Source organism: Paramormyrops kingsleyae, chromosome 12 (assembly GCF_048594095.1).
Source record: "Paramormyrops kingsleyae isolate MSU_618 chromosome 12, PKINGS_0.4, whole genome shotgun sequence".
NCBI classification, from domain to species: Eukaryota; Metazoa; Chordata; class Actinopteri; order Osteoglossiformes; family Mormyridae; genus Paramormyrops; species Paramormyrops kingsleyae.
In genome coordinates, this window is record NC_132808.1 from 24,256,151 (window position 1) to 24,270,045 (window position 13,895).

Here is a 13,895-nt window from a genome sequence, read left to right on the forward strand (position 1 = left end):
TTGCTATATAGGTGTGTGAGTATTGGTGCTATCCCTTTAAAGGGACACACTACCATTGCTTTATAGGTGTGTGAGTATTGGTGCTATCCCTTTAAAGGGACACACTACCATTGCTATATAGGTGTGTCAGTACTGGTGCTATCCCTTTAAAGGGACACACTACCATTGCTATATAGGTGTGTGAGTACTGCCACTGTTCCTTTGAAGCGACATTCTGACACTAATCATACAAACAGCAAATGCTGGGCCAGGACAAACCACACGCTGCGCTAACAGCACACCCTGAGGGATTCACCAAGCGACTCACACTGATGTCACTGGGAGGGGGGCTTGCAGGAAGTACCCCAGGGTGCCGCAAATGTCTGACAGCCCAACTGGTCCGTGAGGGAAGGGGAAATCATGGATGGCAGTTTCCACATGTTCATTTGATTGATTAGTCTCCCAGAATAAGGGACTGGGCTTACCCCAGGCAGGCCGACAGGTAATCTGACCAAATCGAATGTTTACCAGCACTGATTAAATGAATACGAAGGGAGCGCCGTGGATGAGAGCATTATTTCAGGAGACAATGCAGAAATGCTAAGATGCACATGTTGTTCCGGCCTGTAATGTCATACCTGTGGCAGTAGGGGGCACTAGAGACTTGAACTCGCGGGAGATGTGCCGCTTCATCCTGCTTCTGCCACCTTCACACTTAACAATTAAAATCGAGGTTACCCATTTCGGTAGAAACCAGATCTCCGCTGCTCCACATGGTGTCTTTGAAAAGCTCCTCCAAAAGTGCAGCAGTACATGAATATGACGACCCCCCCCCCCCATGCCCCCCGTAAGCATCATCGCCAGCGAAATCTTCACTGTGCTGACACCTCGATGATCCATCCCTGACTGAAGCCTGGTTTCCCTCCCGCGATCTGTATCGAGACGGGCAGGGAATCCCTTGATCCCCAAGTCAAATCAGAGGGTTTGACAAGATGACGACGACGTCTCCCGTCCGCCCGACGCCGTGCGTCGCTCTGTCCGGGTCGCATGGGCGCGACGTGAGCCGTGATGCCGGCCATCCATCAGGGCGTCCTCTGAGATGCGGGGGCTATTTGCGGCGTGTCTATTTATACATCGGAGGGCTTGGTAAAGAGCCGGTTCAGCTGGGCTACCAGGCCACCGGCTGCTGCGGCGGCGAGTTATTAAAAGCCGCAGAGAATCGTCTTCCTTTTATACGGCCTCGCTGTTAATCGCTCCTCCCGGCCTCATTCGCAGGGCTTTGCGGAGCCTCTGTATGGGCGGAGAAGGTAGCGGTAACACCTGCCCACCGCTTCGCAAGAGAAGCCAGAGTCGGCGGAGGGGACGAGCGGCACTGCCGTGTTCCGGATAATCCGGGAGACAAACGGCCGTTTAAAGCTTTTGACTCCACTCACCTGGAGGAACACCTGGATCTTACTTCCGGCGAGCGCTGCAGGTAATCGAGGGGAGCTCACCACCCTGTCGCTGCCGTCTCGTCCCGGTGAAAACACACACCCACTAATTAAAGGCCACAGAGCTGCTGACAAGCAGGCAGAGAGCCGTACAGCAGCGATCAGCGCTGGGTAGGTCATGTGTGAATTAGCAAGTGGGGCACCTGTCTTATACTATAGTCTATAGTTAGTTCTAAATATAGGTCAGATATGTACTGCGGGAGATATGTTGTGAATACTGATTCGGACTACAGCGATAAACATGAACCTAAAATTAACATATAAATAAAAAATGCTTTTACAGATCGGTGTATCTGCAGACGAAAGAACACACCATCCAAAATAATGGTTTTATAATTGGACACAAGTTCCACTTTTCTTTTTTTTGTTGATGTTTTCTCTCTTGCTCAGGTTAAAAAATGTTTCACTGGGATTTTTTTTTGTGTGTGACTATACTCCCTTTTTGTCCTCTGTGCTCCAGAGCTAAAGCTGTTTCCCTATAATTCCGGACACAATGATGCTCTCAGAGGCACAGAATGTCAGACTGTCCATCCATCTTCTGCCCGCTTATCCTGGTCCGGGCTGTCGGGGAGATCTGGAATCCGTCCCTGGCAGCGCAGGGCGCAGGACAGAGGTACACCCCAGATGGGATGCAATCCCAATAAATCCCCCACAGTCATGTGGCAACCTTTAAAATAGCAGGCGCTTCAGCTGGTAGGATAACACAATCCGGGTGAAACGCTGATCTCTGGAGGATGTGCAGGAGCGATGGAAACTGAGAGAAGGCGGAGTACAAGCCACAGCAAGCGATGCGAAGCTTCAGCACTATTTGTAAATGAGAGTCGAAAATAAATATATATATATATATATATATTAAAATAACATTAATATGCAGGGCAGCACTTTCAGCAGGTCGAATGTAAATGTGTCCTTTTTCGGGAGAACTGGGAGCCGACGCAGTACAGTGGCAGATCCCCGCCAGGCCGGACAAATGCTGGTTCTGGTTATCGGGCTCGGAATGCCAAACCCTGATCGGTCAGAGCGATGTCAGAAATAGAAGCAGATACCCCTAATCATGAGTTCTGGATTGCGAGCTGAGAATGCTGTGTCTGCCGAGGCTGGGCCTGGGTTCGGGTTCGGGGCCGGGGGTGGGGGGTGAACCAGTCGGCACCTGGGCGGCTTTAAAGCTCTCCCACTCGTATCTGGGGCCCAACTGGTATCATGATGCCTCCTGTTTGTGGCTTCCCAAGGAAAACATTGGACTTCATGCACAAGTCGTGGCTCGATATCGCGTGGAGCAGCAATATCAGCTCAGCTAAAGTCACAGCTTACCAAGTTCACATGCGATACATCGAGAAAAGAACGCGGACAAGAAAAGCTTCCAGGGCTGGCTTTGGGCTGTCACCCCTAAGTGAATCGTAACACCGAAGCTGTCTAATATTCTGCACGACTCGTGTCTGTTGCAAGTGAAATCGTGCATGGGGAAAAAAAGCAAACAATTTCACCGTCAGCATATAAGAACACGACGGAACGTGTCGAAACACACACTTGTGCTGTCTTGTTTTACTGACTCCAACTATGATTCGCTGTGGGAGTCCAGGCTGATGCTTTGAGTTCCATAACAACAACAAATTAGTTACTTTTGTCTCAATAAAACACATTCAGTGCTTTTGTGTTGCTATTGTGTCACTAGTGATCTTTTGCTGAACATATATGTGCTGGCATTCCCATCCAGGGTGTACCCATCCAAGGTGTACCCGTAAACGGTGTACCCATCCAAGGTATACCCATAAAGCATGTACCCATCCAAGGTGTACCCACCCAACGTGTACCCACCCAAGGTGTAACCATAAAAGGTGTACCCATCCATGACGTACCCATCCAGGGTGTACCCATAAAGGGTGTATCCATTCAGGGTGTATCCCAACCTAGTGCCCTGTGCTGCCTTGGATAGACCCCCCACCCCACCCCCCCAAGACACTGACCAGGAGAAGTGGTTTGAAAATGGATTTCTGGTTGATTACATGTGCTTAGATCCTGCACTCATGCGGCACATCTTCTCCCTGATGTTCAAATCATATCAGTAGCCTGAGACTGATTGTACTTTAAGCTAATTTTAGGACCAGTCTGAACTAGCTCAGAGAGGACACCCACTATGAAATATGAGTTTGTCATAAATTAGCTGCCATAAATTGTGAGATGGAAATCACTTGTCTTATCACATGCACAGGTAATACCTCCCTACTGTAATAATAAATCAAGGTAATTTAAGGATTTAATTTTTGCACTAGCAATAAATGTCACATTGAAAGTTTCAGCAAAAGAAGAAAAAAATCCAGACAGGTCAACTGACAAGCGAGCAGTATTTGGCCCATAATTACACATCTTAAAGAAAATGAACTTGACATGATCTCCATGAGCATAAATCAAAAAACCAAAGATCTTGGCTACGTCTATCACAAACAAGTTCTGAATGGTGCCTCATTAAGAATGCAAGCCAGGCAACGAGTCAATGCAGATGTAAGGCTCATTTTGTCCACAAGCAGTGGCTTCCAGAGTATTCCTCAGAAACGCCCTTGCGTGTGAACCATGACCCTATGATGAGAATCGGGGCATTAAGTCATAGTTAAGGCTAACATAAGACGGGGATTAAATATCTTTCAGCCAAGCATAAGCCCATAGACATTTCAAGGGAAAAAGTCCCCTTTTCCACAACTGTAATCAAATAAAACAAGGCAGGCACATTGGAGATGTACATTTGCAACCACAGCATAATTTGAAAGACAATTATGCTGGACTTGTTGGATGGGATTAAAATGAAAGGAATAAAATAGGTATGCTGAGGTGACCTAGATTTTATCGTTGCAACTCTGTTCGATGTGAAACGCATCGAATATTGTTTTAAATGACTCAACCCACCTACTCACAAATGCCCCATCACACTCCCACAGCTACATCCCCCAAGCCGAAGGAAACTAGGAGCAAGTTTGCAGCAGAAAAGGGGGGGTGAGGGGGGGGGGGACAGGCTTTGATGACGCTCATGCGCTGTGTTCAGTCCTGCTTGACGAACACCAACTTCTGTTGACGGAGTTATGTAATCCTCTCCCGCGTGGGTACTGCACCAAAATTAGGAGGTCATTATGATACCGGAAACGTGGTGCAAAATCAGATGCATTTATGCATGGTTTTTAATATTATTGCAAACTCCCTTAGTCCTCCTATCTCAATAATGCCCTTTAAATAGTTTTAAAGCCACCTTCTGCGCATAAACGTGCGATGCCCGCGGAATGCAATATGAATCTAGCCGCCGACACGTTTGCTTTAATTCATGGATAGCGTTTTCATTCCACATCCATACTGTTTACCCCTTCTCGTTTTCAGATGCAGTTTCTCTAAACTCACGGGCATCGTGCAAAGACGCGCTCATTCATTAAATAACACTAAAGTCTCTCTCCCCAACCTCCAGCCCTTCTGTCCGGCCTTCCTATTTTCTGTGACCTGCCTTTTAATGCGGTACCATCTGACTCCAAGGACAACTTCAAACGCGAAGGGGAGACGGGAAGAAACTGTCCGCGGTGCTGAAACGGACTTAATAATAGCAATCAGCAGAGGGCGGCATTACACACGCGCAGCAAAGCCCATCGCAAACACCAGTGCTGTATTTAAGACATTATTTAATTTGCAAACAGCAGCGAATGCAATACGTGTTTAATCCAAATAAGCACTTTTTTTTCCACATCCTGAGGACGCCGACATACGCGCATCTTCCCAACCTGAGTCAGGTGCCATTATAAGCCAGCGGGCTGAGATACATACTGTCATGTGCCTCTCTACCTGTCTCTCGCGGATCCAAAAGTACTCACCATATTGACTTCCGAGACCATGTCGATGCTGGAGATATCTATGCTCATCCCGACATCGACTGGAGCACCTTTGGGCGTTATGCAAAGGACATGCATCAGTTGTAGGATGAACTTCGGACAATGTCAGACATTGTACATACTGTGCCCCTGTCATGCTGCTAGCGCTAGTGTAGAGGACAGTATATTTAGAAGAATTTCATTACCTCCGAAATCGGGCCTTAAACGAATGTCATATCCTTTGAGCAATTTATCCACCGTTGATTTCACGTATGACATGTTTCTGGGCTCAGTTGCGCTGAAAAAGATTTTTAAAAATATATATTCCTTTCATTCACACGCTGACCGCACCGCACTCTGTCATAACGATTGTATAAGAAAATACAAGATCATAGTTAAAAGATCTCACCTTTGCGCACAGCGGACCATGGCTATCATCATAGGGAGGAACAAAATCCCTGCACAACCTCGGTCTTGAACTGTCCACATTACTAACTTTGTGCAAAGGGTACGGCTTCGAGTGAGGATCCGAAAGATGCAACTTAGTCCTGGGTACGGCGATAATCCCGACGGCAGCAAACGCATGCGCGTCGCTTAAGCAGCATGAAAACAGGCGAAATACTTTCCGACAAAGCGCTGAAACAAACTAATATCCCCCCCTCTTTTTTCAGGCGTGTGCTGCTATTGTCAGTGCGAAGGAAACGGAGAAGATGAATCAGATCAATATGCCGGTCAGATCCACCCCTTTGGCAGATTTAAACATCTTCAGCGGATGCATCGGTGTCCGGATCAGATTTGCATTTAGCGCGTCCCCCACGTGTTGTAAATAACGCGGATCGTAGCGGGTATCCGACTCAAGGCGTCGCGGAAAGCGGATGGATGTAATAGGCTGCGTGTTTCTCCGTATTACCTGAGCTGCTGAATGCATCAGACTCACGTCATGGGGTTAGGCATGAAGTTTATTATATGACACTAAGGAGCACGTAGATAATTAATTATTTTTAAAAACAACGGGAGAAAATGCGTCAAAACGACACTAGTGAATGTGTGATAACAGAAAAATAAATCCATGAAAAAAAAACAGGGTGTATATATCTTTATATAGATCTTTACATAACTTCATGCGGTAACAATGCAGGAGAGAAACATGAAACGTTAATTTTGAGTCTACGTTTTCAGACAAGCATGTCTCGTTTATGTACTTTGGTGTGCGCACAAACGTCTTTCATAGCTGTTTTTGTCCGTTTTTGAGTTGGAAACAACTATATTCACATTCGTTAAACACTGAAACTGTCATCTTGGCAATGGAAAATTGGTAATCGCTGCAGAATAATTCATTGTGGCCGGAAGATGTATGCTATCATATTCTTTAAGCCACTTATCTATAAAATATCTTGCCAACGTGATGATTACTGATTGATGATGGGAAAACACATTATAACTCACCGTCTGTAAACAGTCTAGTGTAGCTTCACCTTACGGATCACCAAAGCAAATCAATTTATTTTTACTGGTTACGTTATCGAATTTAAATTTACATTGGTATAAAAATAACAATGCGGGGATCTTATTAAAACTTTCGCACCAAGTGTTTTACGCCTGTTTTATTATGAGGTGCAAAATCGTATATAAACTGGAAACAACAACCTTTTTTTATAAAAAGTAAAAACTGAAATACAGACTACAGTGGCATAAATCCAGCCAGTTTTGCATTATATTCCAATTTTTCAATTGGTGTGTTGCCATAGGTAATTTAAATACCATGTACCTGACAATTAACCGGCTGGGTTATGTGCCATCTTAAAAGGGAACTAATTAAGTGGTAATTAACCTATGTTAAAATTAGATAATGTTCATATTCCTTTTGAAAATTAAACATAACGCCTTTCTCTGAGAGTAAACGACTGCTGTCTTAACATTTGCGAAATAGTATCTTCTGCCTGAGGCAGGCCTGAACTTGAAATCTGGCATTTTCCTTCTTGAGTCGGTGAGTATTTGGGCCTGCAAAATTTATTATGGGGAAGTAAGCCCCTCCCCAATCCCCATCATGGGAGACCTCAAAGTGCAGGGCCAAATTTTAATCCCAGTCTAATCCTGACCCAAGCTAATGGCTAATATGCTATCATAGTAGTAGTTACTCAGCAGCCTGACCGGGATCACAGTTTATGGATTAAGATGGCCTTACTGGTGTCTCCTATTCCATAATGCTGTAAGCTGAGCAGCAAATATGGGTATTAAACTCGTCAAGCTTTGCAAATAATCCAAGGTTCACACGTGTCGCAACACCGGAGTCTGCTGTTAGCTGGACTCGCACAGCTACCAAATTGCCCTGCTTATATAGGGTTTGCTAGAGAGATGGAAAAGGATAATATTCCACATTTTTATCATTTTTGATAGGTGGGATTTTTTTAGAGAGTTTGTGACATTTTGGGACCATGCTCTTATAAACACATATATTAAGGCCTTTGAGAAAACATTTCAGTTTTTTTTTTTTTTTTGAGTAAGACAATAGAATCATCTTCAGAGGTTACATAATTAATGTCTTAACCTTAATTCCAGTTGCTAGTCAGATTGCAACAAAGCCTATTTGTTTTATTCACTCTGTTGGTTAGTCTTGTAAGCCTTACTAATCTTTAAAAATGTGAGAAGACGTTACTTAATTTCACATTTCTAAAGCAAAAATTCTTTACTAAAACATTTTTAAGTACAAACTGGATCTTAAGAAAATCCTGAAACAATATTCAATGGCAATATTTTGCACGTCATTCCATCCTTGGCCCATCTAGATATTAAGGTCTTGTGAGGAATTCAGGATGTCATCAATTCAGCCATACACTTTGTTTTATTTATAACATGGAAGCCAAATATACCACAATCGCTAAGGTATATTCAAGCTAACGAACTTTGACACAAAACCGTACAAAGCTGGCAGTTTTGGCTGCTGCTTCAATCAATGACAATCCTTTATCAATAAAGCTCCTCATTTTCACCATTTGTTACAACAGGAATTCCCACAGCGACTTGTGTGTTCAACAATTCAACAAAGCCTCCTCCACGATTCTTCCCTTTCAAGAAGAGAAGTGAGAAGTGCTCATTTGTGTACAGCTCAGTCTTCTGCCCGAAAATGGCTCCGTAGTGCAGGCTTCGCTCCCCGTTTTCACAGTTGCCAAAAAATACCACGGACTGGAAATCCGAAAAGCGGCAGCACAAAGCAGAAATGCAAATAACCAAGAGATGGAGCCCTTTTGTTATGGCACTGCAGTTTTCAGCTGCATTGTGAATTTCCAAATAACGGCAGCCAGCAGGCAAACTCAAGCCCTTCCACTCTTACAGCGAGAAAATAATCACCTACTTTACTTACTGCCACTTAACTGCAGTTATTCTCATAACAGTAAAACTCGACTCATACCACTTAAAATAACAGTTATTTTATCTATTTATTGCACGGTCCTGTTCATTTAACTCCATTGCCTATTTTCACAATCACCACCCCCCCCCCCCCAAAAAAAACAGGTGTGTGTACCTGTGTTTTTTGTCTTTAACTCTATTTTTTATCCATGTCTAGATTTCCACAGTCAAATATCTTATTATGTCAAGTTTGTATGTTTTACGTATTTAAATTCATTACGTTTTAACAAATGTATTTAATATCAGTGTATAATATAAGATTTTGACTTGATTTGTAGTTTTGAGAATCTCTAATACTGCATGATGCACAGTGTCTGTGAATAATAATAATAATAATAATAATAATAATAATAATAATAGTGATAGCTTTTATTTGGCAACATTAATTCTAATCTTATATAAAAACATTAACAATGACAATAAAAAAATGCCAGGATGCATATGCATGACTTTTTACTGATTCAGCAGCTGCTTTAATCCAAAGCTTCATACATATTTGAGACAGCAGGTTCAGACAGTCTCTGGAGCATAGGGATTGGAACTGGCAACCTTCTGGTCACTGGCATTGCAGTCACTGCCACATGCCATTCTTGCAGACATGTGAGGAAAATTGCCTGCAGGTTCGTTGGTGTTTTCAGATGAACGCTCAGTGAGCTCTTACAATTGGGACGCAGACATAAATTATGGAGAAAAGCACATGATTCTATGTGACACCCCAACTTTATTTACACTCTTCCGTAATCAACTGTATTCACCTATCCCATCATGCTCGGCAAGAGATGCATATATAGCTGCGAGAAAGTTTGGGGGTCATAGCGCAAGGTCGGCCAGCTGAGGGTTTAACTTGCTCGAGGCTTCAATGGCAGCATCTGTCTATCAGCCGTCCGGAGCTCGAACCAGCAAACAACCGATCACAGCCAGACCGTCAAAACTCGACGAGCTACACATTACCCACCTGCTCCAGGAATGCACTCTGTAGCAAAAATTTGCGGTTTGAGCTGGTGTGAGCCACCTGGCCCCTTAACCTCTGAGGTATCTGCACTCACATATCACATCGCTTTAGTCTTCAGCCTCAAACATGATTCCTCACGTGTTCGTGGATCTTCCGTCTGGGATATTTAAGCGTTCGGTGGTGCTGAGTTTTTATGCGTGAAAAACGTGGCGTACGTTACTGACCTCCACTGATTGTCAGGTATTAAACGAAATTAAGAGAGGGTGAGGTTGGTATGGTAAATGTGCTGCTCGGGAGAGAGCAAAATCCTCATGCTCCCTCATTATCCTGACAGCAGTTGAGATCTTGTCATGAGTGACGGATGCTGATTGGAGACTTGCCTGATCCGCGGTAATGAGAACAAATGCCCCCCCCCCCCCCCCATATTTAACGTGGCTTAACCTTTTAGCAACATTAATGATGCAGACGACCTTACTGTTTGCCCTTCTGTTAGTACATTTTCTGTGTAGGCTAAATTACAGTCTCGACTATTTAAAGTGATGAAAAACTACTGGGTCATTTATTAATCATTAGAGTTATTCTTTTGAAATTTTTCATAAATATGTTTTCTGAGGAAAATGGCCTGAAGTGAAAGAGATGGGAAATGCACACATGGAGATATCTCTGAGCACTTTCAGCACTGAAAAAGCTTCAAGTTTGATGTTGGTGGTGATGCTGGTTTAGGTGGAGATGAGAGTGACTGCTGTGGTTCTAGTGATGGCAGTGGGCGTGTGTGCTGTTACGGTGTTGGCGATGGCAGCAGGCATCTCTGTGCTGGTGATGGTCTCAGTGATGGTGGTGGGCATGTCTGTGCAGGTGATGGTGTTAATGTTTGCAGTGCGCATGTCTGTATTGGTGACAGTGTTGGTGATGGCAGCGGGCGTATCTGTGCTGGTGACTGTGTTGGTGATGGCAGTGGGCGTCTCTGTGCTGGTGACTGTGTTGGTGATGGCAGAATGTCTCTGCTGGTGACTGTGTTGGTGATGGCAGCGGGCGTCTCTGTGCTGGTGACGGTGTTGGTGATGGCAGCGGGCGTATCTGTGCTGGTGAAGGTGTTGGTGATGGCAGCGGGCATCTCTGTGCTGGTGACTGTGTTGGTGATGGCAGAATGTCTCTGCTGGTGACTGTGTTGGTGATGGCAGCGGGCGTCTCTGTGCTGGTGACGGTGTTGGTGATGGCAGCGGGCGTCTCTGTGCTGGTGACGGTGTTGGTGATGGCAGCGGGCGTCTCTGTGCTGGTGACTGTGTTGGTGATGGCAGCGGGCGTCTCTGTGCTGGTGACTGTGTTGGTGATGGCAGCGGGCGTCTCTGTGCTGGTGACTGTGTTGGTGATGGCAGCGGGCGTCTCTGTGCTGGTGACGGTGTTGGTGATGGCAGCGGGCGTCTCTGTGCTGGTGACGGTGTTGGTGATGGCAGCGGGCGTCTCTGTGCTGGTGACGGTGTTGGTGATGGCAGCGGGCGTCTCTGTGCTGGTGACGGTGTTGGTGATGGCAGCGGGCGTCTCTGTGCTGGTGACGGTGTTGGTGATGGCAGCGGGCGTCTCTGTGCTGGTGACGGTGTTGGTGATGGCAGCGGGCGTCTCTGTGCTGGTGACGGTGCTGGTGATGGCAGCGGGCGTCTCTGTGCTGGTGACTGTGTTGGTGATGGCAGCGGGCGTCTCTGTGCTGGTGACGGTGTTGGTGATGGCAGCGGGCGTCTCTGTGCTGGTGACGGTGTTGGTGATGGCAGCGGGCGTCTCTGTGCTGGTGACGGTGTTGGTGATGGCAGCGGGCGTCTCTGTGCTGGTGACGGTGTTGGTGATGGCAGCGGGCATGTTCTCGTTTTCCCTTGTCCACTTGTCCTCAATCCTGCATGTAAACATGTCTATCAGCCTTTATGAGACTCTGATGAAATGCTGATAAAAACTAAAAAGAAACAGTTGTGCTGCTTCATTAATCATGTAAAAACAACCAACAACTCTGCTGCAGTATACTGTACCTCAGCATTGTGGCACAGAGAGCAGCGCCGTGACTGCAGACCTCCTGGCTGGGAAGCTAAAATCCTGCCCCACTCTGCCTGAGCTATGTATGTATGCATCAAGTATATCAGTAGTGTGAAAATGCCATATAGTGCCTTGCAGACAGCACATCTCTTATGGATTCACTTTGGCTCCACACTCTGCTGGATTTTGACATCTCAGGCATACAGCAGAAAATCTACCTATCAGTGACATAAACCAGTTATGAACAGAACAACGGAGGGTGAAGGAGAAGCAGATAAATGAATAAACAACTCACAAATTCCGATAAAATTTGAGCTTTAATATCAAACGGTAAAGAGCCCTTTTCTTTGCAGAGGCTATGATTTTAATGGGGCTTATATGACAACAATCAGGTTTATTGAATAATTTATTAAATAAAAGGCCTTCCAATGATATAAATGTTGCGTCACACAAGCAAAACACTTTGATGATATATAAGGAAGTAATGACTTTTTTTGTAACCTAAGCTAAATTCTGAGGTTTTACTGCATAAGACGTGTATTTCCAACTGAGCTGCTGCTTTGAGGATAATTAGAGCCTCAGTAAAGCTGCTGTCATCCTTCCAAACCTGCGGTTGGAGACTCACATCGACTCCCACAGAACGCCCTCGAGTCGCTCGCTCGCCCGGTTCTGGTGCAGGGCTCCGTATGACGTCCCACACGGGATCACGGTGAGACGTAGTTGACCCCTGACCCTAACCCTAACCCTAAGCCTAACCAAGCTTCTGGTACTCAGGCGTTTTAGGGTAAAGCATTAAATGCGAGGTTCCCACCAGACCAGGGAGGGGTTGGTAAATTTCTAAAAATAAATTATACATTTTCAAGCCATGCCTTTTGACGTCTGCAAGTTCTGATCCCATATGGAAATAAATAATAAATGGTAACGCTAAACTAATAAAATCTCATCGGCCGATTGCCCCTACTAGCCCCCCGCCGCCCTTTGCGACCCTTAATCTGAGCTTCTAAGCTAAAAACACAAATCAAGCAGAATCATTCTAGAGTCACAATTTTATCACTAGTACACATTCAACCCCCATCCCCCCTCCCCCCAACCCCCCCCCCCCCCCCCCGCCACCGCACCCCCCTGCAACCCGATGTCATGTTGCGGTAAAATAAAATAATAGCACAGATTCTATTATCAGTAGACTGCTTATGCTTGATGAATACACATTTTGCATATATATAAGATCCTTAATTCAATGAAGCGACCAGCGCAGTGTACAAGGTAAGACATTTTGCAGTTAACAGCAGTGTTTGTGATTTAAGAGACTGAAACTAGATTTCCTTAAATATTCAGCAGAGCAACCTCATGATAAGACAATAATGTCATCAATTAAGGTTAGAACATGATCTCGGTGCAATGTGACGTTGGTGAAAACTCAATAGCGAGGTCTGATGGAGGCTTGTGTGTGTGTGCAGGTTCAGGGTCAGACGCCGAGAGAAGATGACGAATCGGAACGCCGTACCTGGAAAACTGAAAGACCTGCTATTTTAATTGAGAGTGGTGCGGACATGTCCTGAAACGACCCCCCCTATCGCTTTTGTGAAGCTTAGCTTGCTGTTGTGATGTGGTATGATAAAAAATATTATGAAATTAGGCTTCTCAGGAAGTCCTGCTTCTGCCGCTGAGGGCAACGTGGAGAGAGAACACAAGAGGCTTCCGGAATCTTCCGAAACAGAAGACCGCGTCCATACATATGCATATGCAAATGTGCACACGTATGAATTATGCAAATATGTTATTTTGCTGATATATTTCCAGTTAGTCGCGGGGAGGGGGGGGGGGGATGAATCAACAAAATGTGTTTTCCTCAAACTCAAGGTTTTAGCTGTAAGAAATGTGGTGTTTTCACACAATATCCGGTAAGTGTTAATCCTCTGAGATCCTCTCGAATGAGCTCCGTTTGAAGGAGGGGACAGCTGGCTGGTACTTGGCGGTTCGCTATACAAATCAAGTTCTCGTGAAGAGATGTGGGACGTTTCTATATAAACCCAAAAAGAAAGCCCTCGAGATCATAACGTCAGTCGGCGACTGAACTGGCATTCCTGTAAGGTTCGTTTCTATGATCTAACCGGCCTATGTTGTCATACCCGGCATAAATTCGCTTTGTTTGACTAAAGTTGAAGAAAAATTTTACGCTCGTGGGATTTTCCTGACTGTCACTGGTTT

General features: G+C 45.2%; 1 protein-coding gene across 1 annotated transcript in view; it reads right to left on the reverse strand.

Annotated features, from left to right (window-relative positions):
• Window positions 1–6,248, reverse strand: part of LOC111849393 (gamma-aminobutyric acid receptor subunit beta-1-like) — a 49,758-nt gene extending 43,510 nt beyond the window's left edge. The window contains exons 1-3 of the mRNA XM_023822225.2: window positions 5,718–6,248; window positions 5,515–5,606; window positions 5,312–5,379 (exon numbers count right to left, since the gene is read on the reverse strand). Of these exons, the coding sequence (XP_023677993.1) occupies window positions 5,312–5,379; window positions 5,515–5,606; window positions 5,718–5,893 (336 nt within the window). The 5' untranslated portion in view covers window positions 5,894–6,248. The remainder of the gene's footprint in view (window positions 1–5,311; window positions 5,380–5,514; window positions 5,607–5,717) is intronic.
• Between the last annotated feature and the right edge of the window lie 7,647 nt (window positions 6,249–13,895).